Raw genomic sequence first — 27,441 nt, forward strand, 5'->3', positions numbered from 1 at the left:
CCCATCTCTCTCAGTTCCGATGGGCTGGACCCCAGCAGCAAGCTAACCTACCGGTCTGAGCGTCTGCCCCCTGGTGGTCAATGCACATCATAGCGAGCTGTTGAGCGGCCTTAGCATATCATTAGCATATTATGCTTTGATTGAGTGAATGGATGACCAGACACTTAGCATATTGGGCTTTTATTATATAGGATTGGTCTCTCTAGCTGTTTCTCCTAGTATCCCCAGGAGCACTTGACCTTGACATTCCCATCAGGGTATGGAAACTGTAGAAACCAGCTCCAAGAACCACTGTAGCCTTTGGTGGTGCTTGATACCACAGGGCATTTTCTCTCTTATTTGTTAAAAGTAAATGTGTGCATATGTATATACTATCCTTGCTGGTATCAGTATATCTATTGGGTCTCTATGATTATATATCTGTTCATCTTCAAATATAAGGTCTTTGAATATGAAACAAACCAGGTGAAAGAATTTTTCATTACCTCCTCTGGATCTGATGCTGGGCTAAATAAACTGAAACAGCTATTCTGAAAGTTGGCAGCACTTAGAGATCTGGGCTGGGATTGGAAGGAGGTGATCAGGTTCTTCCCTAATCAATAGAAATGGAGGAAACCCACTTTATCATCTAGTTCCCTTGCTTCTTCAGAATTTTCTGTTATAATTCTTTTCTTCCCTGCTTGATCCTAGGCTTCTGGATTTTCCTAGATGATAGGACCCTCTGTTCCACCCACATCTAAGAGACCATATTCACAATACCACTGATTTTAAAAGTCTTCAATCCCTGCTCATAAAAATCTAAGAGGAAGTGGAATAAAAGTACCTCTTCTGTCTTCCTTTCCGTTTTACCCTTTACTGGGAGGATAGAAGACCTGCATAGCCCACAAGGGCTCTATGTCACCTTCAGAGGACAGTTACCCGCCCTTCTCCCATGAAGCAACATGGTCACTTTTCCAAAAATAAAGGCAGGGATTAGGGTTGACTGTTCCTGGAACAACTGTTCTGGTTTATTAATACATTTTTGTAGTTGCCCAATTTACCCCCAGGCCTGGATCTTAATTCCTCCACTATGATCTTAGACATAACTATAACCCCAGGAATCAACTTTCTTTCCACTAAAATGATGGCTTGCAAGTCTCTTAAGGTTTCTACAGAGATGCTAGTCTGGGGAAGACGCACACAGACATAAAATGGCAGTGAGACCTGTACCCAGACTCCCACTCACAGTGACACAGCAGCGTGGCCAGGCGAGGCACAGACAGACATAGCCTCCCACATACTCACTGGCTCGCTTTGTGGCTGAGGGTTTACCAAGGCTGAGACTGTTTTCTCTCTCACTCCCTGAAGAAATCCCTCTCCCCCACCAAAAAAGGAAAAAAGACCAGATACTGTTGTATTCTATTCTGTAATTTTGGAAAGATGCTTTGGATTTTATTTCTCTCACCATTCCTGTCCATAGATTTGATTTCCTGGTGGTAAGGAAGAAGCCTTATCAGTCTTCTACCTCAGTGATTTCAAAAAAACCAACTAAACAAAAACCAATTCTGCCAGACATAAATGTCATCTGTTTGTATTTATGTGGTTTGCTCTGCCCAATCGACCTTTCTGCCCAGGTTTAATGATGCCACTTAAAGAGCCATTCACACGTCCCCTCTCCTTTCAGAGCTTTCAAGCTGAAATTGATTTCCTTATTCAACGCCCTTCTCCCCCTTCCCACTCCAACACTGGCTTCTTCCTCCAATCTGATTATATAGAAGTGCTGTCACTGGGCCGTGAGGTGGGGTTTTTTTTTGGCGGGGGGCCGGGGAGAGGGGGAGTTATCGCCATGTCCATTAAGAAAGTAGCGACAGTTCAGCTGCTAACGGATGCCACTTGCTTTGGGCTTGAGAAAAAGAAGCATAAAAATCAGCTCATCAGCCAAGTAGTGCTCTGTGTCCTCGGCTGAGTGAAGGAACAATGCTGCAGGCCAGCAGGGAAGGAGGGGAAAGACTCACTGTGGGGAGGGCTGAAGCTGTGACTGATCACCCTAGCTGTGTTTTTGTTGGGAATCAGAGAAAATAATACCAGGACTTCATTCTCTTTTCCACTCCCATTGAGCCACCTAATAGGTCCTATGGCTACATGTTGCAATTAGAAAGAGCTTTCACCACCTTGTATATGCTCACATCCTACACACTCACACATCCTCCATTCTTTCCTGACCCAGGGCATTAGGCTCAGATTATGAACTGCCTTCCAGAAAAGCCCTAGATTTGATTATTTTTACCTTGGCCCCCTCAGGTAGCAATGAGATGTTTGAATAAGGTCAATTGCAATTTTGTTGGTAGAAGATGTTGGAGCAGGTGGGGCTCTTAGGACAGGGAAATAAAATGCCCAAACCAACTAGAGTAAGGGAGGAGTTCTTTTTTTTTTTTCTTTTTAATATATTTTACTGATTTTTTACAGAGAGGAAGGGAGAGGGATAGAGAGTTAGAAACATCGATGAGAGAGAAACATCGATCAGCTGCCTCCTACACACCTCCCACTGGGGATGTGCCCGCAATCAAGGTACATGCCCTTGACCGGAATCGAACCTGGGACCCTTCAGTCCACAGGCTGACGCTCCACTGAGCCAAACCGGCCAGGGCGGGAGGAGTTCTTAAATGTCTGACATTCCACAGCTGTGCAATTTTCCTGTGGTTCTACAAGCCGTGCTGATGACCCTGTCCCACTTGGCAAGAAATGGGAGGTGCCAGCCTGTCCCTCTGAGTATTTGTGCTCTTTGATTAGATGAACCCTGGGCAGGGGGCACAAATTGACTGGGGAATAGGATTCAACAGATGCTGTGTCTCCTGAACTGCTCTCAGGCCTCCTGCTGTTTCTTTTCCTTTCCTTTGACTGGTGCTACCTGAGAAAAGCAATCACACTTACTTCCCAGCAGGACTGGTGCCCAGGGCAGAGGCTGCACATTTCCCATCACAGGAAGCAATGTGATGGCGATGGCAGTGGCAACCCCAGAGCACCGAGCCATGACAGCTGCAGCATTGCAGCAGGTTTTTGAGCGAGCAAGCCTCAGTCCCATTTCTCTACCACCACATACACATGGACTTAGCCTGTCTTCTACAGAAATACATCCTGTGAGGTCAAGAGCAAACCCGCACACTGGACAATTCCCCCTGGGGAAGCAGAGCTCTTTCCCGTCCCTCCCAGCAGGGACTGTCTATCAAATTGCTCCTTGACCCCTTACCCTGCTTTTCACCATGAAGATTCAAGACTTAATGTTCCTCCTCATTGAGCCCTTTCTTCTCCTCAGCCTGTGAGAAGGTTAGGCTATCCATGGTTGCCTGTGCTAAAACCTCAGGATCATATCCAGCCAGTCACCTGAACCTGTCAGTGAAACCCCTTCAGAGAGGATCTGACCCTCCCACTCCATTCCTGCTGTCACTGCCTGATTCCAAACCTCCTCATTTGGTTTGCAGAGGTTCCTAACTAGTCTTCCTGCCACTAGTGTCTCCCTCCCTTTAGCCATCTTACATTCAGCCACTTGAGTTAGCTCTCGGAAGCACAGGTCCTGTGCCCAGCCCTACAGGATAAAGACCCTCACCAGAATGTGCTTTAAACTCTTAACTGTCTGACTCCCTAATAGACTGTCCATTCCATGAGAGCAGGAACCAGTTTTTTGTTTGCTTGTTTTGTTGTTGTTGTTATTCCTCACCTGAGGATATTTTTTCCATTGATTTTTAGAGAGTAGAAGGGAGAGGGAAAGACAGAGAGAGAGAAGCATCCATGTGAGACAGACACATCAATTGGTTGCTTCCCACATGCCCTGACCAGGGCTGAGGATCAAGCCTGCAACGAGGTACATGCCCTTGACTAGAATAGAACCTGGAACGCTTCAGTCTGCAGGCCAGTGCTCTAACCACTAGGATCAGGAACCCGTTTTGTTTGCTATACACCCCGTGCCAAGCATAGGAACATAGGTACATAGTAAATGTTCAATAAATGTTTGCTGAATAAATAAACGTATCTCATCTCCTACTACTTCCCCTACATAGCCCATGTGCCTCAGCACCTTGAATTGTTTGCCATTTCCTGAATATGACATACATCGCTGCTTAAAATGTTTCCAACTCATCCCACCCTTGCCCCAAAAGTACCTTTTGGATCTGGCTTAGTAAAGCTGAGTGCATTCATCTTCTCCAGAACAACCAGAGATTGCTGGCTTATCTACAGCTATTACCAGGAAAGCCTGCACGTGCCTACAGTTCTGGCCCCAGTGCCAGACTGGGACCTGTGCTGTGCCCAGATGTTTGAGCAATCTAACTCAGGCATTTGGTAACACCCAACCTTGACAGAATAGTGCAGTTTTCTGCCCCTCACCAGGTAAAGGCCAGGAAAGCATTGGCATCTGGGACTTATGTCCCTTCCACTCAAATTGCCACTGGTTTAGGGAGAAGGAGTCAGAAACCAAATCAGCAGCTATCTCAGATTCCTGGCAGGACACAGTTTAAGTGACCGTGAAGAGAGTTGGTGGATTTGTTTACTAGCTTCCCCGCTCACAGTAGGCTGACAGGCCAAAATATAATTTGAATTCAGAACCAATTGATTTCTTCCTCCACTCAGGAGTGTCACCTTCTGGACCAGGTGTGGTGGTCATGCAGCTGAATGTCCCTAATGGACCCCAGTCTCCCCAGAACCCATCCATGGTCCAGTGGAGTCACTGTAAATACTACAGCATGGACCAGCGGGGACAGAAACCTGGAGACCTGTACAACCCTGACAGTAGCCCGCAGGTGAGTCCTGGCAAGGAGGTGACCAGATTCTTGTCAGAGAGTAATCTTTGTCATTGACTGAGCAGCCTCTTTTTGGGGAAAATCACAAGACATAGAGGAGAGCACCTTATTTCAAAGCACCGAGGACCTAAGATGGCAGATGGGACACACACTTGAAAATGCTAAGAGGATACTTAAAATGGTATTTCAAAAAGTAGATACTAAAATAATACATACTAATTAGGGACTAAGAGGGCAGTTTGAAAGAGCAGCCTGACTTTGGCAGAGTTCAACAAGAAAAGTTTCCTGAGGCAAGTGAATTTAAGCCAAGCCATAGAAATAACATCCAGAGAGTAATGTTTAGTGTTTATGTGATGTGTGCTCTTTTCTCCCACAGGCCAACACACAAATGAATAGCAGCCCTGTCACATCTCCTACCCAGTCTCCAGCACCCTCTCCTGTCACCAGCCTCAGCAGTGTCTGCACAGGACTCAGTCCCCTTCCCGTCCTTACACAGTTCCCCCGGCCCGGAGGTCCAGCACAGGGTAAGGAGTCAGATTAGTGCTGACTGCTGTCAGATTTCCCCTTCACATCCCATTCCCAAGTGGAGAGATTGAGAGGGTAGCAACAGGCAGGGAGCCAGTGTGGCTGGTCGTCCAATTCTGGGAGCCAACTCTTTTTTTTGTTTTGTTTTTAATCTTCACCAAAGGATATATGTATTGACTTGGGGGCGCCGGGGGGTGGGGGGGAGGAGGGGAGACAGAGAGAGAGAGCAAGCAACATCAATGTAAGAGAGAAACATCAATTGGCTGCCTCCTGCATGTACCCCGACAGGGGTCAAAACCACAACCATTTGGTGTACAAGACGACACTCCAACCAACCAAGCCACCCGGCCAGAGAGAGCCAACTCTTATTTTAACATCCCTCTTTAGACCAAGGACACTTGCCCCTCTTTATTTTATTTTTTTTAAATATATTTTTATTGATTTCAGAAAGGAAAGAAGAGGGAGAGAGAGATAGAAACATCCATGATGAGAGAGAATCATGGATCGGCTGCCTCCTGCAAGTCCCCCACTGGGGATCGAGCCCACAATCCAGGCATGTGCCCTTGACCAGAATCAAACCTGCGACCTCTTGGTGCATGGGATGACACTCAACCAACTGAGCCACACTAGCCAGAACTCACTGAACCTTCTAATGAACGAAAGAGTTCAACCCCTCAATACTGAGTCTGAGGCCTGGGAGTATGGGCTGCGTCAGACACAGCATAGTTTTAGAAGAGGGAATGCTGGGTTTGAGTTGAAAGACTTGGCTTCATATTTAAATAAGTAGCTTTGTGATGTTGAACATGTTACTTAAACTTGGAACCAGACCTCAATTCTATGGATTAGTTTTCTAATCCATAGAATAGCCTTAATCACAAATATGATGGGAATAATCTTATCTGCTTTCTGCCTTGGTTGTCACAAACAGTATAAAAATAAGATGAGAATGTAGTTTAAAAACTTTAAAGTGCTCTAAAATATATTTACCAACAATAATAGCTAACACTAGTAGTGCTAAGTATGTATCATGCATTGCTGTAAGTGCTTTACATTTCTTATATTCATTTAACCTTCCCAACAATATTAATGAGGGGAAAACATACCCAACATTCCATTTTCAGTAACAGAGCCAGGATATGAACCTAAGCAGTCTGACTCCAAGTCTGTACTCTTGCCTGCTACACTGTATGCTGACATGAGACAGAAAATTTATCCCTGGATAAGGGGTGGGGAGAATCTATATAAGAAATGAAAAACATGCCCTGGCTGGTTTGGCTCAGTGGATAAAGTGTCAGCCTGCAGACTGAAAGGTTGCAGGTTCAATTCCAGTTAAGGGCACATGCCTGGGTTGGGGGCTCAATCCCCAGTAAAGGGGGCAGGGGTGTGTGCAGGAGACAGTCATTCAATGATTTCTCTCATCATTGATGTTTCTATCTCTCTCTCCCTCTCCCTTCCTCTCTGAAATCAATAAAAATATATTTTAAAAAAAAGAAATGAAACACATTCATAAGGGTCTATAGGTTTCCTCCAGGACCTTTTGTCTACAGTAGACAAAACCCTTGAAGGATGATGGAACCTAATAGCCCCATTTGTCTGAGATACAGCTGAGACCCAAGCGATTTAGGAGAGAGACAACTCTTAAATCAGTCATATGGGCACTCCTATAATAGAAAAAGTAGAAACAGTATCTATCTCCAAAGCCCCCTGAAATCTTATAAAAATCATACCATAAAGTTCAAACTCCCAGAAAACTATCTGCTCTTCCTTCCTAGGTGATGGGCGCTACTCCCTCTTGGGCCAGCCATTACAGTACAATCTGTCCATCTGCCCTCCTTTGCTCCATGGCCAGTCGACTTACACAGTGCACCAGGTGAGGGTGTCCCCCATCAGCCTTAGGACCATCAGACACCCCTTCTCATCCAGGCTCCTGTCTCTGAGCCATCCACCTCAACAGCAGGGTAGACAAGGGAGACAAAACAGGGAGAATGGACAGAGTAGGAGGGGCCCACTCCAGCACCCATTCTTCCCACCCCACTCCAGTGTCAAGAGGGGGGTCTCTTTGTTTCTCAGTGGCCACTTGCTGGCCAATCTGACTGCCTGGTGGGTTGGGGTCCTCAGGTTTGGGTGCTGCTCCTTAATCTCTCAGACAGACATTGGGATGCAAGGCAATCAATGTTATCAACCCAGAATGAGCATTATCTTTCCATGTTGAAGGGACAGAGTGGATTGAAGCATGGAAACCGGAGTAAGAGACAAGCACTCAAATCTGCCTCCACTGACCTGGGGATGACAGATGTCGGTGAGTGACAGGATGCTGAATCCCCAAGAGACTGTGCTCAGCCCTCCAGGCCTACATTATCAGCCCAGGATGCCTGGGAAAAGCCAGCTTAGGGAGGAGAGTGGAAATGGGAGCCCTTTGTACTAAGAACAAGGAGAAGCTAGAGAAGTGAAGTATTTTTGTTCTCCTTACCAAACTATTCCAGATCCTGGGAAAATGATTCCCCAAAAAATTGGGAATAACACAGTGCTGGGGGTTGTTGGGCCTGTTATTAACTGAGAGTCTTCTGGGAGTGGTCCTGACTTTAATCTAGGATGTCTACCTTTGGTAGTCCTATACCCAATTGAAGAGAAGATTGACAAGAGAATATGGGGGAGTGACTCTCCTCCTGCAGGCCTTCCATACTAGGTCTACAGATCTCTCGGGATTTCCCCCATTTGGAGCAGTTTGCCAAAAAGGAAAGGAGGGGAAACTGACTTCCCTGGGTGATAATGGAGACTCTGTTTGGGCTAGCCTCTGGGAAGGGATCTGTGGGACATATTTCAGGTCAGGCTTTGACTTCGTGAAAGAACATCAGCAGAAGCCATACTTCCTTCACAGTAACAGCTCCATGAGAGAACAGTCTCTTCTTGCCTACCTCTCTGGGCTGAAGAGGAAGTTTTCCTAGTTTCTTCTAGTTGCCTTGATCAGCATCAGGATGGTGGGGAATTGGGTTGACTGGAGAAGGAGGAAAGGGCTAAGTGGGAAAGGCCCGGCTTTTGAGGACATTGTATGTAGACTTGGTCAACCGAATACTTCTCTGCTGGGTCACTGTTCAGTCCTTCCTATTCTAACCCTCTCACAATGTCCTCTTTCCTCTCTTTCCAGTCCTGGGGCGGGTGCTGGAGGTGACAGATCTTCCTGAGGGCATCACTCGTACGGAGGCGGACAAACTCTTCACTCAGCTCGCCATGTCCGGCGCCAAGATCCAGTGGCTCAAGGATGCTCAGGGGCTGCCTGCTGGGGGCGGGGGGGACAGTAGTGGGACTGCTGAGAATGGTCGCCATGCAGACCTTGCTGCCTTGTACACCATCGTGGCTGTGTTTCCCAGCCCCCTGGCTGCCCAAAATGCCTCCCTTCGCCTCAACAACTCCGTGAGTCGCTTCAAACTTCGAGTGGCCAAAAAGAACTATGACCTGAGGATCCTGGAGCGAGCCAGCTCCCAGTAAATATGAGGGGAAGGGACTCGCACAGCAGGGGTGGGGGCAAGGTGGATAACTCCCTGGCAGACCATGGACAGAGGGAGAAAGGAAGGCGACAGACACTAAACTGGAGCCTAAGACAGTAGGGATGAAGATAGAAACAGAGACAGACACACTGGCGCTGGACTCCTTATTCCCTCCGTGGGCCCCCTCTTTCCCTGGTTGGCCTCCCTCTGCTACCCCCTCCTTTCCCAACCTCTTCTATCATTTTTTATCTCTTCTCCCACCATGAAATGAATTTCTTTCATATTTTTTGGTCAGGTAGAATTGGGAGGGTTCTACACTCCCCTCTTCTCCTAATTTCCTTACCATCCCAAGCTCCCTTTTCATTTTTGGTCTTTATGAATATATTTATATGGAAAGAATTAAGAAAAATGAAATTGATTTCCCTTTCTTCTCACTTTCCCCATCTTGTCACCCGAAGCCCTACAAAGTTAAAACTGGGGCCTCCCCCTACCCCCCCAGAACACTTGTATATTGTTTGTTTGAGGTTTGTGCCGCAGTAACAGACACAGTATTTAATTGCACATACAGATGTTTGCTAGGTATATTCACTGTAAATTTTATTTAATCTGATTTTTTGTTTGTTTGGGGGGTTACTTGGGGGAAGGTTGATTTTGTTTTTAAATATAAAAAAAATCTGTCAATTGGACGTCAGTCCCTGTTTCTCTTTTGTTGCCCTGGTGTGGGTAGCGGTTGGAGGCCCTGGGTAGGTACAGCCGCAGAGTGGGAGTGATTTGATGTGGGTTTGGATGGCCTTTCTAGCATATGAACACATACATTCTTAACACTATTCCCTGTGTCCCAGCCTCCTCCTCACAGAATTCTGATAAGTGGCTGAGTCTCTACTGGGACCTTGGTTCTGAGCTCTCCCAACTCTGCCACTACCTGTGGTTCATCAGGGATAGCACTTCTCAGCTCTGCAGCTCTGAGTCCTTATCAGGAGCCTGAGAGACTTGACTGGCTGGGTGGCCTCTGAGGTTCCTTCCACTCTGTTAATTCTGTGACGCTCATTTAGGTTCCCTGAGGCTGAGCTGCAGAGGGGTAAGTGGGGTCCAGAACTGGGTTGAATGCTGGCCTCTTACCTGCCCATCCAATCTGCTGAAAACTTCAGGGGTGGAAGGCTTGGGCCTTTCTTTAATCCTAAACCCAGTCGATTGGGTTCTTCCTGGCAGGAACAGAAGTAGATGTTTCTTACAATAAAAGTTACATCAGTTAAACTTGCAGTACCAAGACACCAGGTGTGCTCAGCCATCCCTGCTATGCAGCTGAAGAAAGGTGAAGAGCCGAAGTCACCTGCCTGCAAGGTGGAGCTTTTCCTCTGAGGCTTCTCAGAGCTAGTCTGTTGTTCAACCTGTCAGACCAGAGTCATTAAAGAGCCCATATACCCAGAACATCCAGCAGCCCCCTTTCAATCTCACCCACCCATTAAAGGAGGAAAAAAATGGAAATGACGAAGAACGTTGCCCTGGAAATCTCTTGGGTCTGGGTAGCAGTGTCTCTCTAGCTAGGCTCCTCCGAAGCTTGTCTAACCCAACCTTCAACATAACCCTTTACTTGTACAGATACAAGGGATAAAATGGCACTATACTGTCACCTTCAAATTGCTCTCCTCTGAGATGGCGGTATCTCCTTTTTCAGCTGTGTCACACAGGGCAGGAGAAGGCTGCGTGCCTGAGATAAGAATGCCTGATAACTCACTGACCCATCAGTTCGTACCCTGGGGCATCCGAGGAGGGAGATGGAATCGGAATCAAAATGACTCGGAGTGGGAGGCCTGGCATCCTACCACCTCCAAGAGTTTGCAGTTCTCAGGGGATATTACTTGCAGGTGATAAAAAACCCCTGGGTGGCAGCTATTACTGCCTTCTGTCCATTGTGGAGGCCATCTGTACCTGATCATTAGACCCTCACTCCCCCAGAGTCCCCCAGCCTGGCTTTTTAAAATAGAAGTCCCTTCACCCTGAGGACAAGATTTTAGAGGAATAGGGGGGAAGATGCCTCTGGGGACAGCTGGAGAGAACAGAGCTATACACATGTTCTTCACTCCCTGACAAGATGGCAGGAAGGTACCCCTCCAACTTCCCACAGAGAAGAAAGCAATCTAGTCTGGCCAATAGGACAGCTGTGAAAATTCAAATTTTCCATTCTAAAGGTTTGAGTTTAAATCTGTACTTGATGGTATAAAGACACATGGCGACAAAAAGAATGGCTGGGAAGTAGAAGGCCTAATTCCTAAAGCAGGTCCAGGGAGGTAGAATTGGGGAGATGTTTGGACCTCGGAGAAAGAGGATTGAAAAGCTGTTCATAATCAATCTTTACCTGCAGTCATCTAGAATCACCCAAATGAGTATACAGCATGAACACTGTCCCCTCCTGAATTTACCCTGTACTGACCTGCACACCACAGATGAGAAACTAGGGAACAGCAGCTCTGGGAGGTGGGAGGAGTTAGGGTCCAGGCCTCCCCGTATCCAATTTCTCTATGTCAGCTGTGTCACTCAGCTGTCCACTTCACTCTAGCCCTGTCATTCCAGCTCTGACACCAAGGCAAGACGCTAGGTCTACAAATACCGTCTGGGTGGCTGGTGTGAGTTCAGAGGATACTGGGGGGCTTAGCCCCCAAGGAAGAGGACCAGTCTTCCTCCAGTGCTACCGTCAAGACCGCAGGGGCTCCCTCTTCCCTCCACAGACTGAACTGACAGGGAATCCCAAACGTGAGTTGCCTCTTCATCCTCTTTCCACTTCCAGGACTGCTCTCCCCAACCTCCCCAATCCATAGTCTATTCAGCTTCTTCATCTCTCTTGTCTAGGAGTAGTTTAGGTTTTAGGAGTGAAATTATTCTACTTCAGGATAAAGAGCTAGGATTGGAGTGGGGTCAAGGGAAGGGAGTAGTAAGGGAAGGAAAGGCTCCTATTACTCTGAAAACTTAAAATAGCTGAGGCCTGAGGCAAGCTGGGAACTAGGCACTAGGCCCCCAGGGCTCAAGAAAGAAGTAGGGAGAACAAATGCCCCAGCCCATCCCTCCACACATCAACCTCCTGATAAAAGGAGATCTGGGAAGATGTGTGTCATATCTCTACTGCCCATAGATTCCCAGGAGAAACAAATACCTAAACCAGGCAGTCTTGAGTACTGACTGTATTGGGGCTACAAATTTGGGGGTTGCACCTCAGAATGGATGGATGGGTTTTGGTTTGAGGAACTAGTGGGGAAGTTCTTCAGTCTGTTGGGCTTTTCTCTGGACCTCCATGGAATCTTCCTATTCATAAGCTCTGTGAAAAGATCCCTAACCAAATTTCTCCCAAAACCTCCCCTTCAAGGACCACCCTACTATAAAGGGACAGAAATAAGGGAGGGAGAATGGCAGTCAGGGATTAGATGTCATAGTGGGGTCCAACCTCTTGCAGGATGACAGAAAAGAAGGTGCTGGAGTCCCCTAAGCCCTCCCCAGCAGAGACTCGGCAAAGTGGGGTGAGTCAGGGCCTCTGACCACTGGGTGTGGGGAACTTGGGAAGCCATTGCAGCACTTGAAAAAAGGTGCTTGAATTGATCTCACTTGTATGCGACTCCTCTATTGTTAGAATGCCTGCCAGCATCTGCAGCCCTAATACCCACCCCCTAATCCTGGGGTGTGCCCCTTGCCCCAAGCTAGCTAAATGTCTAGTGAGCTTCAGCTTTACCTAGTCTAGAGAGCATGACAATTCTTTTAACATTGGGTTTCCTTCATTCCTCCTCCCTTCCCCTCAGCTACAGCGGCTGAAGCAGTTATTCAGGAAGGAGTCTGCTGGGACAAAGGAGATGGAGCTTCCCCCAGAGCCCCAGGCTAATGGGGAGGCAGTGGGAGCTGGGGGTGGGCCCATCTACTACATCTATGAGGAAGAGGAGGAAGAAGAGGAGGAGGAGGAGGAGCCACCCCCAGAACCTCCTAAGCTTGTCAATGATAAGCCCCACAAATTCAAAGATCATTTCTTCAAGAAGCCCAAGTTCTGTGATGTCTGTGCCCGGATGATTGTGCGTGAGTCATGAAGGGAAGGAGAGAGCATGTGACGTTGAAGGCAGGGGACTGGGAAAGGGTTTAGGGTGTAGCAGACAGGCTGTGGCAAGATTTGACTTTAAGGAAATAACTGTTAGAGACTGAGGGTGTGGGGTCGCACACAGAAAAGGAACCTAAGCGCTGTAGTAGCAGCAATGGTACAAAGGGAAAGGGAAGCAGGAACCTCACCCAAATGTTCTCCCCTCTCCCAAGTCAACAACAAATTTGGGCTTCGCTGTAAGAACTGCAAAACCAACATCCACGAACACTGTCAGTCCTACGTGGAGATGCAGAGATGCTTCGGCAAGATTGTGAGTAGGCTTTGGGGAGCAAGAAAATAGAGAGGGGACATGTTGCCAGCTACACCCTTGCCAGTCTCTCCTCAGGTCACCCCCTCCATATCCCTGCTTTTTCTTTCTCAGCCCATCTCTTACTTCAAAAAGGGGTGAGCACTCATGAGAGAGATGGGGTTCTGGGTCCTGCCTTGCTCTTTCTGATGCTTTCCATCCTACCCTACAGCCCCCTGGTTTTCATCGGGCCTACAGCTCCCCACTCTACAGCAACCAGCAGTACGCTAGTGTCTGTAAGTGACTCACATGGAACCGGAGGGAATGGGCAAGTTTAGAGATGGTTCCAGCACACCTTTAGATTTAGAAACCAAATCCCGAAACAGAAAGATTCTCCATCCCATGGTTCACTCTCAACCTATAGTTTAGCCACCTTGGATGCAGAGTCGATATTCCCCTCTTTGATAGCTGAGGGAGATAAGATTTAGCTAGGTCTCCACACAGCTAGCAAGAGGCAGAGCCAAGATGGAATCTTCATCAAAATCTGCTCTGCATATGCAAAACCATTCTAAGTGAACAAGGATTCTCGACTGTACTCATCCTTGTTACAGAAGAATGCCACACTTAAGGCCAGACCCAGAGCTATGGACATCCTGGGCAGATTCATAGTTTAGCAACCCTTAACATTTATGTTGAAGTGAAGCTAAATTCTGTGAGAAGTGTGGGTGTAAAAAGAAGGGTCCGCTGGTACAAACACCCCTGCTTGTACATGCCACTCAGTGGGACAAAAAAAGCCAGCAGTTAAAGGACCACTCTCCTGAGAAGGAGAATGGGAATTCCGAGCATTCCCCGACGCCCAAGCAACTTAGTAAAGTGGACTTTCCAACATCATATAATGAATGCTCTGCCTGGAAGGAGTGCTGGTAAATATTTTTCTCCATTACATTACATTTCCAGTGATGTTTTTAGAGCTCTTTATAGATTGATGATCCAGGTATGCCCAGATGACAACTTCCCTGATCCTACACACACACACACACACACACACACACACACACGTGTCCATTCAATCCCACCTCTCCCTTACTTAGGAGGTCTCTCTTTCCTCCAAGCCTTTCCCTGCCTCCCCAGTAATGTCTTCTTTCTCTCCCATTCCCACCAGCTGCTGCAAATCGTAATGACCCTGTGTTTGAAACACTGCGCACTGGGGTGATCATGGCAAACAAAGAACGGAAGAAAGGACAGGCAGATAAGAAAAATGTGAGCACCATACCTCCCTTCCAGAGACCCCATATCTCCTCTCTGAAAAGCTGAAAAAAGCTAGGGATCCCTTTCCCCTAAAATTGCACATAACCCAACAGACAGATTTTTGCATGCAATTTCAGAGGGCCTCAGGTTAAGAACTCCTGCCATAGCATGCATTTTCTCCAGGAACTCTCTTGTGAAACTGTCAGATTAGTCACTATAACCAACTGAAGGCCCGGGACCCCTGGCATTGCTAGACAACAGAGGCAAGAGCTGTGCTTTTGGATTCAGGGAACAGAATTTGCCGGTAATTCTAGAGTCATACAAGGGTCCATGAAGATCGTCTGGTCTGACCCATTTATTCTATAGATGAGGTAACTGAGGCACAAAGCTAGTGGCCAAAAGTAGCTTCATTTCCTTTTATAATAGGACTAGAGGCCCGGTGCACGGATTTGTGCACTGGTGGTGTCCCTCAGCCTGTGCTGTGCCCTCGTGCAATCCGGGACCCCTGGGGGCATGTCAGACTGCTGGTTTTGACATCCCCTGAAGGATGTAGTAGTGCACGAAGTGGCAGGTGGCTGAGTAGGAGCCTGAGCCCGGGCCAGGTGCTGCTCCCGCTCATCCCTGCCCTGCTGCACCTGCCACCACTCAGCGCGTCTGTGGAGGCAGGACAGGCTCACACCGTGGCAGCTGCGCTCGCCAGCCATGAGCCCGGCATCTGGCGCCCGTTGGTCAGCTGGGTGGCGCTCCCACTGTGGGAGTGCACTGATCACCAGGGGGTAGCTCCTGCATTGAGTGCCTGCCCCCTGGTGGTTAGTGCATGTCATAGCGACCAGTCATTCAGTTCAGTCATTTGGTCCCTTAGGCTTTTATATATATATATATAGATTACTAGAGTCATAATGCCATAGATGCATTCAGTTCAGCAAGGGGTTTGTTAGCATATCCTCATATCTTTCTGGACAACCAGGATGGACTAATGTAGATAACAGTTACGGTTAGATGGAATCCTAAAATTGACTGAATGATAGTACCCAAAGGACCCTGGTCCTTTAGGGCAGCGGTTCTCAACCTGTGGGTCGCGACCCCTTTGGCTGTCGAATGACCCTTTCACAGGGGTCACCTAAGATCATCCTGCATATCAGATATTTACATTACGATTCATAACAGTAGCAACATTAGAGTTATGAAGTAGCAACGAAAATAATTTTATGGTTGGGTCACAACATGAGGAACTGTATTTAAAGGGCCAGAAGGTTGAGAACCACTGCTTTAGGGAGTGTACACCTACAGGAAGATTTCTGATGGCTCATAACATGATTTTGTCTTTGGTCCTCACCTATGAACATTTTTCTCACTGGTGCAAATGAAGATATAAATGGTGTACCCATCAAGGTTGTGGGAAACACAGAAGGAAAAACATATACTAAATAATATATTCAGAAATCTTATAGACTAGAAAAAGGCCCAGCACTAATCATTTGAAATTTTGTAAGGAAAAATGTATATATCTGTTCTTGAATCAAAAAGAAAAAAAAACCCAAAAACAAAACACACACACACATACAACAACAACAAATCAACTGCACAAAAACAGAACTAGAAATCTGACTTCAAAGTAGTTGATATGGAAGTTGGGTGCAAATTAGGGATTTCTATGGAGGGAGCTATGACTGTAAGGCACTAACACTGTGATTTGGCTGCTTGCAGAAAGGCTAGCACATTCGGGTACTGTTTTCTTAAGGGAATTGTAAAAGCTGTGCTGCCCATTTTTCTCTTATACACTGAAGTATTTTTAAGGACAGACATTATAGTAAAGGTCATAGAACTGGGATCTTGGGGAATGATTTGAAGGGTCTGAGAATAATCAGAGAAAAAAAAAAGGCAGGAAGGACATGTGCTGACATGTCCTCAGATCTTTAAAGGGACTATATTGGTTCTATATTTCTCCAGAAGGCAAATCAGGCCAATGACTAATAGTTACAGGGAGACTGGCATAGGTTTAATATGGGGAAACATCCTATAAATAAATTGCATGGGCTTATTTTGAAAGGTGGTGAGTTCCCTGTCATTAGCTACATTCAAGCACAATGTGGGTGGCCCACCTGCCAGGATGTTTTAGAGAAAGTCTCTGCATTAGGCAGGTGATTGAATAGATATTTTCTCCAAGGCTCCTTCCAACCCTGCGATCCTATTAGCCTCTGTCCTGACTGGAGAGCCAGGGCAAGCCTGGGTTCCCCAGACAGCATCTTCCTAACTCTGGTGCACCCTCCAGCCTCTAGCAGCCATGATGGAAGAGGAGCCAGACTCGGCCAGACCAGAGGGAGGCAAAGCCCAGAATGGTGAGTGGCTCCCACCTCCATCCACAGAGATGGAGGCGGTCGGGCTCAGCAATGGCAGCGGGAAAGGACAGTAAAGGGTACACCAGGTTTGGAGAGAAAGGAGGCCCCATAACAGAAGGGTAAGAGGATGAGGGCTACCCTCCAGGAACCAGAGACAATTGGCTGGTGTTTCTCATCCCAGGAAACCCTGAAGGGGATAAGAAGGCTGAAAAGAAGACACCTGATGACAAAGTGAGACTCCTTTCTCCCTGCATGGAGCCCAGTCCTTTTCCCAACCCAGTCTGACGCCACTCGCGACCTCAGCAAGGGCGCAGACTGCCCTGCGTTCCCATTACCCTTAACCGGCCTTCTCCACCACCTTACACACACACAACTAATGCATTCCTCTTAGTTCAGGGACCTGGGAGAGTTGGAATGGAGTGTGTCTGGAGAATGCTCCTGCCTTGGTCTCCTGCCCCTCAATGTGGGACAGAGGAGCCCTGAGACTCATCACCCCCTTTCACCCCCAGCACAAGCAGCCTGGCTTCCAGCAGTCTCATTACTTTGTGGCTCTCTATCGGTTCAAAGCCCTGGAGAAGGACGACCTGGATTTCCCGTGAGAGGCCTTAAGATTGGGGTGGGGGTAGACTGGGAGCCCAGCTCCCTCTGGGAAAGGAAAGAGGGGAAGGGGATGCTCAGGGCTTGGAGCTTATTGAGGCTGGACCTGGGTACAGCCAAGGGACCGGATAGGAAGGCCCCTAAACCTCAGAGGCCCCTCCCTTTCCCTGCCAGGCCTGGAGAGAAGATCACGGTCATTGATGATTCCAATGAGGAGTGGTGGCGGGTAAGAGAAATGACTGAGGGTAGGGTGGGACATGGGTTGAGTTTAAAAGGCTGATTCTCCCTACCATCTTCTCTAGGGGAAAATAGGGGAGAAAGTTGGATTTTTCCCTCCAAACTTCATCATTCGGGTCCGGTCTGGAGAACGTGTGCACCGGGTAACAAGATCCTTCGTGGGGAATCGCGAAATAGGACAGATCACCCTCAAGAAGGACCAGGTTAAAGAAAAAAAAGACCAGTAGCTCTGGTGCCCCAACCCAACCCCAGCCGGGAGGCTCCTCTGCACACTACACTCCATTAATGACACTAGGAAAGGCCTCCGTAACTCCGGGCTCCCCTGCTCTCCTCTACAACTGTTTTCCCTTGATTTCTCTCCTCCCTAATCCTTTAATCCTAGATCGTGGTGCAGAAAGGAGATGAAGCTGGCGGCTACGTCAAGGTCTACACTGGCCGCAAGGTGGGGCTGTTCCCCACCGACTTCCTGGAGGAGATTTAGGTGTGCAGCCGGCGCCTGCTGGCGGGAGAGACCCGGGCCGGGTGCTGCAGGCCCAGTGGAAGCTGGAGAGGAAATGGAGTGGAAGCAACTCTACTGCTGAGTCAGGGAGGAGCGGGAAGGCCCGCCAGAGCGAGACGGGGCTCCTGGGAAGGGACTGGTTCCCGCCCTCCTCCCTGGGCTATGCCGTCGGATACTGGTGCCTAGAACAGCCTTTGAGAGCTGGAAAAAAATTGCGTTTCCACTAGGAGGCGCCCTGGGTTGCGGGGGTGGGTGGGAGGCGAACTGTTGAATGTTGTGAATTTATTAAAGTTTTGACAAAAGTTAGAAAAGTTTGTTCTTTAACTTGGGGCCGAGGAGGGAAGAGAGGGCCTACGAAGTGGTAGAAAATCCTTCCCAACAGTCACATTTTGCTACCATCGGGTAACCTGAAACCCACCAGGGCTGAGGCCGGTGGGAGGTGGGGAGACAGTGCGTCCGCTAGGGGAGGCCTCTGTAGTCAGTAAAGAAAAGAGCCAGGCGGGGTCCCCGCACCCGCGCCGCTGGGGCTAGGAACAGGATCTGGTTGCAGGGTAGGTCCCCCTAGCTTTTGGCGATTTAGCCGCGGACAGCGCCTTACATTTCGAAACCTGGCTCAGTGCCGAGCTGGGCCGCCAGGGGGCGATGCAAGATCTCGGTTGGAGAGCGAGGGATGGGGGCCGAGATGGTGGGGAGAGGAGAGAACCAGAGACAAGGAGCCGGAGACCCTGGGTCTGGGAGGGAGTGGGGTGCGTGCCGTCTCCATGGCAACACTTCCTCAAGTCCTCCGGGAACCCAGCGAGCAAGGCCCGGGGGCTTAACCCCTCCCGCGCGGCCCCGCCCCAGCCCTGACAGGTACCAAGTGAGAGGGCGCTGGGCAGACAGCTAAAGGGCTCGCGCGGAGAACCCCCCTGCGGCGCGCCGTATGCAAATGTTTTCATTTGCATATGTAGACATGCAAATATATCGGCCTTGGTCAGGGTGGCAGGTGGCAGGGAGCGGGAAGGTGTAGGGAAGGGAGCTGAAGGAGGAGGGTAGGGACCTGGGAGTGGACCAGTGAGAGGCAGCCTGGGGTGGTCGCTGGAGTGGAGTCAGCGGAGGGTCTTGAGCTTGATGGCGGATGGGGGGAGGGTCAGCGTGGCCAGCCAGGAGATCCTCTTCTCCTGCCCGCTGTCTGCCAGGCCTGAGGTTGGCACCGCCTAGCAAGGTTGGCAGCGGGAGCCCAGGCACCATCTGCTGCTGGCGGGAAAGGGTGGGGGGAGGACAGAGGCTCAGCTGGGCTGGGGAAAAGGAGGGCCCGGGACGGGCGTGCCCCCCTTCCTTCCAGAAGGCTGAGGTGTGGTGGAGGTAGGGAAACACACAAGAGGACTCATTGCAGAGCCGGGTTCTGTCTCCTGTTCCTTTGCTCTTGACTGTACTGGATTCCTTGGGGGGTGCGGGGTCATAAAGGAAGACTCAGGTAGCACCCCTTTAGTCATGCTTGGGCTGGAAGAGCCCAGACCACAGGCCTCCCGCCTCCCACCCCCACCCCCACATACAAATCAAGCCTTTTGCCTTCATCCCTCCTCGGCAGGATCTGCCTCCCACAAATGGGCAACAACTAGGGCTTGGGTCCTATCTCTTCATCAAGCAGTCTGAGGGACTCAAAACCAGAACCCCCGAGATCCTCGAGTGGGGCCCCCCACAATGCTGAAGCAAAACCAATTTACTGGCTCATTGGGCGGCGATGCTGGTGTGGGGGTACTGAGACAGAGAGAGCGGCTGTTCTCCCCCCCCATACACTCGGGGGGCACCCCCCTTCCCCGCCTCGCAGAGCCGGCAGCTGTCCCTAATTAGAACGGCGGTTTAATTGGATTTATCAGCAGTTAATAGGAAATTAAGCAAAGGGCCCGAGAGAGGGAGGGCAGAAGGAGCGGGAAGGCCGGCTGTGCGGAGCTGGAAGGACGGGTGCTGGGGTGCCAGGGCTGGGGACACAAGGCCCAGTATTGTGACTGACCCCCATGGTCATGCCCCGACCCCCAGTACTTGCCCGCTGGCTTAGCCCTGGCCGGCTGGCAAAGAGCTGTTCTCAGGAGAGGGAGTCGGGAACAGCAGAGACCCTGTGGGGGCCCCCAAAGCCCTCTACTCCTGCCAGCGGCCACCGGGGTGATGGATAATGCTGCCTCACGCTGCAAAGGTCATAAGTCTGGGCCAAGGAGCGGACTGAATCAAAAACAGACCGGAGGGGGGGGCGGGTTATTAGGGTCCAAGATACAAGCCACACCCTACTCTTCTCAGTGCGCACCAACTCATAGTAAAGGAAGTGCCCTGAGGTCAGAAGATTGGGCAGCACCGGGGTGAGGGGGATATGGACTGAGCCTCTCTCCCACCCCCTGCCGCCCGGCTGTGTTGAGGATCCTGGGAGTCTTCCTGCACAGCCACCAATGTCCCTCTATGGCTCCTGCTCCTGCTTTTCTCCCCTACTGCTGAGGCTGGGGCTGAGGCTGGGGCTGGGGCTGGGGCTGGGGCTGGGGCTGGGGCTGGGGCTGAGGCTGGGGCTGGGGCTGGGGCTGGGGCTGGGGCTGGGGCTGAGGCTGGGGCTGGGGCTGGGGCTGGGGCTGGGGCTGAGGCTGGGGCTGGGGCTGAGGCTGGGGCTGAGGCTGGGGCTGGGGCTGGGGCTGGGGCTGAGGCTGAGGCTGGGGCTGGGGCTGGGGCTGGGGCTGGGGCTGGGGCTGGGGCTGTGGCTGGGGCTGGGGCTGTGGCTGTGGCTGGGGCTGGGGTTGGCTGAGGCCAGAGGAGCCCAGCGTCTGCACCACCTACCCTGGGGGCCAAGGAAGGAAGCTTCAGGCAGTCAAACAGGGTGCAGGGTCAATAGCCCCGGGCGCCTCCTGTCAGCAGGCCCTCCTGCCATCAGGACCTCATTATGCAGCTAGAATAACAAGGCTTCCAGCAGGGACTCCAGCCACCTCTCCACCACACTCCTCCACCGGGGCTCGGCTCCTGCAGGTGTGTGGGTGCCAACCTCTGAACGTGTGGGGGTCTCTGTGCCCTTGGCAATTATGGGTGTCCATGTCCCTGGTGTGTGTGTGCGTGTGTGCGTGTGTGCTCCAAAGTGTGTGAGGCGTGTGTGCACGTTGGTGTGTGCCCCTGTACCCTGAATACGTATCTGTCTTGTCACCATTCTGTCCCCCCTCTCCCCCAACTTGTATTATTTTTGTCAGTCTAAGCCCCTGGGTGTCTAGGTGTGCACATGTGCTTTGGCGTGTCTGTGCATTCTTCACGCCTGGGTGTGCCCCGCGTAGGCATTTCCGTGGGTCTCTGCCCGCGGGGACGGTGTCTGTGTGAGAATCAGGAAGAGCCGCTAGCGAGTGTGTGTTGCTCTGGCATCTACACTTGCAGGTGTGTGCGCCTCTGTGACAGTGCGTGGGCGTGTGCCTGGGTGTGAACCGCACGGCGGCGGGTATTCGAAAGACAGTGTGACGCAGGCGCGCTGTGTGTCTGCCTGCGCGCGCCCGGCTGCCTCTCCCACTCCCCCCCACACCCCCCTTCCTCTCCGATCTCCAGTCCTCTCCTCTCCGGGCGGGCTTAGCTCCGCCGTCCGCATCATCTCCATCCATTATTGAAGAAACAGCCGCGTCCGCTCCAATCACATCAACAACCCCCCGCCCCCCTCGGTTCCGCTCGCCCGCAGCCCCTCTGGGTGCTGGGAGAGGGACAGCCGAGGCGCCGCGGGGGCACCAGCAGGAGCGGGCTCCTGACCTGGTGCCCCGAGCCGGGCCGGGCACCGGGACGCCGGGGTCCCCGGCGGAGAGTGCTTTGCATAAACAGATGGCGCGGGCGTCTTTGTCTCGCTCCCTCACTCCCTCGTTCGCTCTTCGAGCGGCTCCCGGCTCCTCCGCGGTCTAGCTGATGCAATCATGATCATCTCCGAGCCTCGGGACCCGGAGCCCTTAATAGCGGCAGGAGGGTCAGGGGCCTCGGGGCTCCCGAGCAGATGCTGGGCACCGGGTCTTCCCCCCAGGGCTCCGCCCCCCACGCCCCACAGCTGCAGAGGGAAGACGGAGCCCTGCTGAGGTGACGGGCATGTGGAGGTGACCGGAGAGGGGACCCCAGTCAGTGCCCCGGGGTGTCCCCAGGCTGTCCCCTAGGACTGCTGCAGCCCCCGCCCTCAGGAGCAGCAAGCCAGAGAATAGGACTCCAACTAGTGAATGGGAGGGGAACGACAGAGATAAAGAGCGGCAGAGGCATCTGTAATGAGACACGGCGAGGCAGAGAGATGTGGAGGGAAGGAGAGACCACAGAGACAGAGAAACAGCTGCAGAGGGACAAAGCCAGGTAGAGAAAGAGACAGCCAGCCAGATGATAAGGAACAGAGACACCGCGACAGACCGGGCCCCGAAGAAAAAGGGCAGAGAGAGTAGGACGGGCAGGGGCAGAGGGCAGTCCCTGGGCAGAGACGGAGCTGCCCCCGGGCTCTGGGACTGCCCAGCCTCACGAGAGGACTCATCCTGGGGTGCCCGAGGCTGGCGAGGCGGGAGCTTCCGCGACTCCTCTCCGCACCCTCCACCCCGGCCACTGCGGAACCCACTGCCTTGGCCGCGGGAGTGGCAGGAGCGGCGGGCGGGGCGTGAACCACACTCTGGGAGCTGACTTACCTGCCGACATGCAGTGGGGCGCAGGCCCAACGCGGCCCGACAGGGGGCGTCCGAGGCATCGCCCCTGAGCGCTTAGATTCTTAGAAGCAGCTCGGCCTCCAGGGGGCGTCCGCGGCCACGGCCCCTGATCAGCCTACGGCGCCGAATCCAGCTGCTTCTAACCTACCGCGGAGCCGTCTGCGTGCTGAGTAGGTCCTGCGCGCTTTAGCGTTCAGAGTCCAGTCGCGGCGGGACCCCGGCCCGGCCCTGGCCACGCCTAACCCACTGCTAATGACTTCTGCGGCCCCTCACCCGCTGGGTCAGTTTGGCCTGAATCCTTTTGGTGGGAAAGTGCGAGGGGAGCTGGGATCTGGAACCAAAGAGCTCGGTGTTCGGCCCTGGAGATCCAGATCCAGAGAGAGGAGTGGGCTTAGAAACAGTCACAAAGAAGGTGCCAGCGATTGGCACCAGAAGCAGGTGGGAGGCCAGGGAGCCCCGGGGAGTCCAGATCAGAAGCAAAAACGTGAGAAGGAGCTGGGAGAGTGGGCGGGGGCGCACACCGGAGGCCGGAGGCTCAGGGAAGGGAGCGGGGGGGTGGGGGGGGGGTGTTTGGGACGTGCTAGGCCAGGTCCCTGGGGCGCACAGGAAAGGACCCAGGGAGGCAGGCGATGACCCGAGAATCAAAGGGGTGCGGCGCAGGGGCCAGAGGTCCGGTCGCTTCCTGCGCACCAGCTGTGCACATAGAGCCAGGTGTGCAGCCCAGCTCTGGCCCCTCCAGCTCGAGCTCTGGGATTGGTTGTCCGACAGGACAGCCCGAGGACACCTCAAGGCACTGACTGGGGTCCCCTTTCCGGTCACCTCCACATGCCCGTCACCTCAGAGACTGGAAGGCTGGGGTGCACGGGTGACAGACAGCCCACTCCCCGGCCAGTGCTCAGGGCGGTGCGGCCCTGCGCCGCTCTAGGCTCTGACATCCCTTCAGTCGGTCCCCCTTCCCCGCCCCCCACACGCGAGTCTCGGTCTCTTTGTTTTCGCCGTGTCTCTGACACTTTATCTCATTATCCGCCGGAGGGAGGCTCTAGCCTGGGACCCCGCAGCCTAATTACAGCAGCACTTGTCAACGGAGGGGACAGGGGAAGTATCAGCTCCAGGGAAAGGAAGGAAGCCCCCAGGAAGGGCCCCCTCCTCCCTGAGCCCAGGTCCCCAGAGGGGGGCGCACAGGTCACCCTGGCCCCAGCCGCCACAGGGCTCTGGAGGGAGGTGACCAGGGGGAGGCAGGGAGGGAGAAGGGGGGTGGAGGTTAGCGTGGGAGTGGGAGAGGTAGTTAGGGTGGGCTCCTGGGTCCCTGGAACCCCAATTCCCCAAAGATGGTGAGTGAGCCTTCTCACCCTAACAGCATAGCATCCGGGAGGGCAATCAATTGCTTGCTCTGCACTTCTGTTTATGTGTCTTGTTCTCTTTCCTCCTTCAACATCTTGTCTGCTCTCCTGAACTGGTTTTCTCGCTCCCTTCTCCTCCTCTCTGTCACAGCCAGAGGCAGAGAGTGGCCTCCTTGGATGGCTGCCCCTTCCCCTTCCCCAAGGGAGGCAGGGCAAGCAAGTTTCTCAAGCCCCCAAACGTCAACAACTGACTTACTCTGTCCTAAGCCCCGTTGAAGATGCCTCCAGCTCCCCTGGCCTCCAAGCACTGTCCCAGGCCAACCAGAACACAACTGGGAGGAACCACCCAGAACTAGAGGGGCGGGGGCAGCGTTAGCTCTTCTGTTGGACTGTCCACCCCCCCCCCTCACTGCACTGTGGTGGGATCAGAACCAGGGCCTCCAGGACCTGCTAGCTCCTGAATGCTCCGGAGGCGTGATTTTCAACCTTTTCATCTCATGGCACACACAAACTAACCAGTAAAATTCTGCAGCACACCGATGTGTATATATATATATATATATATATATATGCCAAAATAGGTATAACTTTGATTCATTCACACCAGATGGCTATTGTTGTGTTGGCTGTTGTCATTTTCTTATTTGACAACATAAAGGAAAAGAGGTCGATGCCCCTGACTCAATAGTCAGGTATTGCATGTTTTAAAACTTGCAGCACAGTGTGTGGAGGCACCCGGGTGGCAATGGCTGCCCTGGCCCTCCTGGTGCCACCTGAGAGCACTCCACACCTGCACTTCTCTGGGGGTCTGCCTGCCAGCCTGTGTGTGTAGGGGTGGGAGGGGGCTGTCCCTGACCCCTCCCCCCACTTCTGGATCCCCTCTCAATCAGAGTCTGGGAAGCCTGTGAGGCCTCTCCCTAGGACCAACCCAAAGCCCCAAGTATGAGGTGGCCCTGTGGGTCCGAGGCGGCCCCCGGAGGAGAGAGCGGAGCAGAAATCCCTCAGCTCCCCAACAGCTCCTCCTGCTCCCAGCCTGGAACTGGGGAAGAAGCGGAATGGGGGGTGGGGTAAGTTGGCTGCGGCAGGCTGGGCTGGGCAGGGCTGGGCTGACCCCTCCCCAGCGAGGGGCGGGACCCCAGGAGGAGCGAGGGAGCCGAGCCCCAAAGAGGACCAGACACGAAGAGGCGAGATGGCGGGAACCGGTGTGGGGGCCCGCTTGTACCGGCAGATCAAGAGACATCCCGCGGTGAGTTCGGTCCCAGAGCCACTGCTTCTAACGCCTAACTTTCTCGCTGCCCCAGCGCTCCCCGTACCCTCTTGCCTAGCCCCCCCCCCCAAAGCCTAACCTCTCCCAGGGTGTCCTCAACTCCCCCTGCAATGTGCCCCTTTCTGTGTCCCTCGAATCCCCCTAGAGAGGCTCGCTGTGGGGTGAGAGAGACAGGGCCGGGGCTGTGGTGCAGGAGGTCCCAGTCCCCTCTCCCAGGAGGGAGGGAGCACGGGTCCGAGGCTGGGGTGGGGGGCGCCCGGCAGGACGGGGAACTGCGGGGAGGGGAGCGGCTGACAGTGTCCTGGACCTTCCCGCAGCTCATCCCCATGATCGGCTTCATCGGCCTGGGCATGGGCAGCGCTGCGCTCTACTTGCTGCGGCTTGCCCTGCGCAGCCCCGACGTCTGGTAAGGCCGGGCTTAGGACGCTGGCTGGGGTGCTGGCTGGGGCAGGAAAGAGGGGCCTCTCAGGAATGGGGGGTCAGTGGGCCTGGCAGGGATCCCCCTGCAGCGCCCACCCCCCAGCATCTCCCCCTGGGCCCACCCAACCGCACTCTCCTCTGTGGCTCGACTTGCCCCGGCTGCCATGGCAACGCTGTTGTGCCGCCGCAGGCGGCCTGTGGGTACCTCAATATCCCTGCCGGGGATGTGGCCAGGCAGCTCTGGGGGTGCAGTAGGGGCCGGGGTGACGACGAGACTCCCCTGCCCCTCCCCCGCCCCGCCAGAGGCAGTGGGGGTGCGGGTCCTCTGAACGCATCAGGACAGCCCCATGTTGTCAGAATTGGGACACAGCGCACAAGCCCCAGCCCCTCGATCCGCCCGCCGACCTCCGCGCTCTGCTCTGCTGGGAGGGCCTAGGGAGGCGAGGTGCAGTGGGGTCGCTGGGTTGGGTTGTCAGCCCCCCATCTGGTCTTGCTCTGACAAGGGCGACAGCCTTCTAGTCTCCTCCGCAACTGCTAATGCTCCCCTCCCCGTCAGCCTTGGGAAATGGCCCGCCCCCCAGGGTAGGGCTGGGTGGGGGCTGGAGGCAGAGATGCTGTTACCTTAGGCGCTAGGGTCCTACTTCCCACAGAGAAAACCCCCTCCCCCCACTCTCCACAGCTGGGACCGGAAGAACAACCCGGAGCCCTGGAACCGCCTGAGCCCCAACGACCAGTACAAGGTACCTTTAGGGGGCTCTAGGGTTGCACCTCCGTCCTCTCCTTTCCTGGTCCCTGGGAAGACCCCTTGGCGCCTCCCCGCTGAAGGGAGGCCTGGGGCACTCCGTGCAATGCCCCCCCCCCCCCCCCCCAGTTCCTTGCAGTTTCCACGGATTATAAGAAGCTGAAGAAGGACCGGCCAGACTTCTGAGCCTGGCTGGGACGGGTCCATGTCCTCCACCGAAGTCAGCCGGCCTCCTCCTTCCTGCCACTCAGCCCCCAGCCTCCAGGGCGCCTCTCACCACCCTGTCCAGCTCCTGCGTACACAGGCCTGGTTCCCACGCCGCAGAGGGGAGGCAGCTCCACCCCCACCCTCTTCCCTCGCTCCCTGCAGCGGAAGCACCCCTGACCCTCAGCTGGAGTCCCACGCAGGGGGGTGGGGGTGGGAGAGTCAGGAGGTGGGGCCCCAGTGGGTTGACTCAAAAGGCCCAAGGGGGCCCCTCTGCTAGGCTGCAGGGGCCTGACGGGGTGTGGCGCAGGCTACGTGAGGAGCGTGGCAGACGTGAGCCAGGAGCAAGCAGGGGCCTCTGAGTGCCAGGCGACGCGGCAGGCCCCACGTTTGCCAGGCTCTGGGCGCCTCCCAGGGCGGCGCTGCGCTAGCTGACTGGGCTCCTTGCCTGCGGCCCAGCCCGCTCCGGAAGCACCTCTCAGCCCGGGGAGGGGCCGTGCGCGGTTTCCTGCGACTCGGGAGCCAACCCGCAACCCCCTCCAGCCTCGCACCTGGGCCTCCCCCTGCCATCCAACCCTCCTCGCTCAGCTCCCCTCTGTCCCCTGGGATCAAACAGAAGCAGCCATGGGCAAAATACAATTTCATTTAACAAATTGAATTTGCTGCGCCTGCTAATCACGTCTGGTGTCGGCTCTGATCAGAGACAGAGAGAGGAGGCTGCAGCCCCCCGGGTCCTCGCGGTGGTTGTGGGAGGGAATC

General features: G+C 53.1%; 3 protein-coding genes across 30 annotated transcripts in view; all 3 read left to right on the plus strand.

Moving 5' to 3' along the window:
* R3HDM2 (R3H domain containing 2) overlaps positions 1–9,468 on the plus strand; it is a 183,195-nt gene extending 173,727 nt beyond the window's left edge. For 24 of the 25 annotated variants that reach the window (XM_070409921.1, XM_070409907.1, XM_070409908.1 and 21 more), the window contains 5 exons: positions 4,603–4,772; positions 5,149–5,296; positions 7,070–7,167; positions 7,512–7,596; positions 8,443–9,468. In XM_070409921.1, coding sequence (XP_070266022.1) covers positions 4,603–4,772; positions 5,149–5,296; positions 7,070–7,167; positions 7,512–7,596; positions 8,443–8,783 — 842 coding nt within the window. In that variant the 3' untranslated portion in view covers positions 8,784–9,468. The remainder of the gene's footprint in view (positions 1–4,602; positions 4,773–5,148; positions 5,297–7,069; positions 7,168–7,511; positions 7,597–8,442) is intronic. The other variant, XM_070409900.1, reaches the window with a different exon arrangement.
* Positions 9,469–11,446: 1,978 nt separating this feature from the next.
* Positions 11,447–18,333, plus strand: STAC3 (SH3 and cysteine rich domain 3). 4 transcript variants are annotated; one of them, XM_070409926.1, is made up of 12 exons: positions 11,447–11,533; positions 12,228–12,291; positions 12,568–12,835; positions 13,067–13,164; positions 13,373–13,436; positions 14,303–14,400; positions 16,661–16,727; positions 16,909–16,958; positions 17,237–17,322; positions 17,499–17,550; positions 17,627–17,704; positions 17,944–18,333. In XM_070409926.1, the coding sequence occupies exons 2-12, from the start codon at positions 12,229–12,231 to the stop codon at positions 18,040–18,042; spliced, it is 1,023 nt and encodes a 340-aa protein (XP_070266027.1). In that variant the 5' UTR covers positions 11,447–11,533; position 12,228; the 3' UTR covers positions 18,043–18,333. The 4 variants fall into 4 exon arrangements, with proteins under 4 accessions (XP_070266027.1, XP_070266026.1, XP_070266028.1 ...); XM_070409925.1 differs by having other exon boundaries at positions 17,627–17,764; positions 17,944–18,332; XM_070409927.1 differs by lacking the exon at positions 12,228–12,291 and having other exon boundaries at positions 17,627–17,764; positions 17,944–18,331.
* Positions 18,334–25,204: 6,871 nt separating this feature from the next.
* NDUFA4L2 (NDUFA4 mitochondrial complex associated like 2) lies at positions 25,205–27,335 on the plus strand. Its single transcript, XM_070409929.1, has 4 exons — positions 25,205–25,295; positions 25,634–25,722; positions 26,416–26,476; positions 26,608–27,335. The coding sequence occupies exons 1-4, from the start codon at positions 25,239–25,241 to the stop codon at positions 26,662–26,664; spliced, it is 264 nt and encodes an 87-aa protein (XP_070266030.1). The 5' UTR covers positions 25,205–25,238; the 3' UTR covers positions 26,665–27,335.
* The last annotated feature ends 106 nt before the right edge of the window (positions 27,336–27,441 follow it).

This window comes from Myotis yumanensis, unplaced genomic scaffold (assembly GCF_028538775.1).
Source record: "Myotis yumanensis isolate MYYU_CA2020_CCGP unplaced genomic scaffold, mMyoYum1.0.hap1 SCAF_3, whole genome shotgun sequence".
Taxonomy (NCBI): domain Eukaryota; kingdom Metazoa; phylum Chordata; class Mammalia; order Chiroptera; family Vespertilionidae; genus Myotis; species Myotis yumanensis.

What these genes read in the sequence shown, in the direction of transcription:
- STAC3 (XM_070409925.1), top strand. Translation starts at nt 12,229, where the DNA reads ATGACAGAAAAGAAGGTGCTGGAGTCCCCTAAGCCCTCCCCAGCAGAG. An exon ending in CCAGCAGTACGCTAGTGTCT is followed by an intron (nt 13,437 to 14,302) that starts GTAAGTGACTCA and finishes CATTCCCACCAG; the next exon opens with CTGCTGCAAATCGTAATGAC. An exon ending in GACAGGCAGATAAGAAAAAT is followed by an intron (nt 14,401 to 16,660) that starts GTGAGCACCATA and finishes TGCACCCTCCAG; the next exon opens with CCTCTAGCAGCCATGATGGA.
- NDUFA4L2 (XM_070409929.1), top strand. Translation starts at nt 25,239, where the DNA reads ATGGCGGGAACCGGTGTGGGGGCCCGCTTGTACCGGCAGATCAAGAGA. An exon ending in AGATCAAGAGACATCCCGCG is followed by an intron (nt 25,296 to 25,633) that starts GTGAGTTCGGTC and finishes ACCTTCCCGCAG; the next exon opens with CTCATCCCCATGATCGGCTT. An exon ending in GCCCCAACGACCAGTACAAG is followed by an intron (nt 26,477 to 26,607) that starts GTACCTTTAGGG and finishes CCCCCCCCCCAG; the next exon opens with TTCCTTGCAGTTTCCACGGA.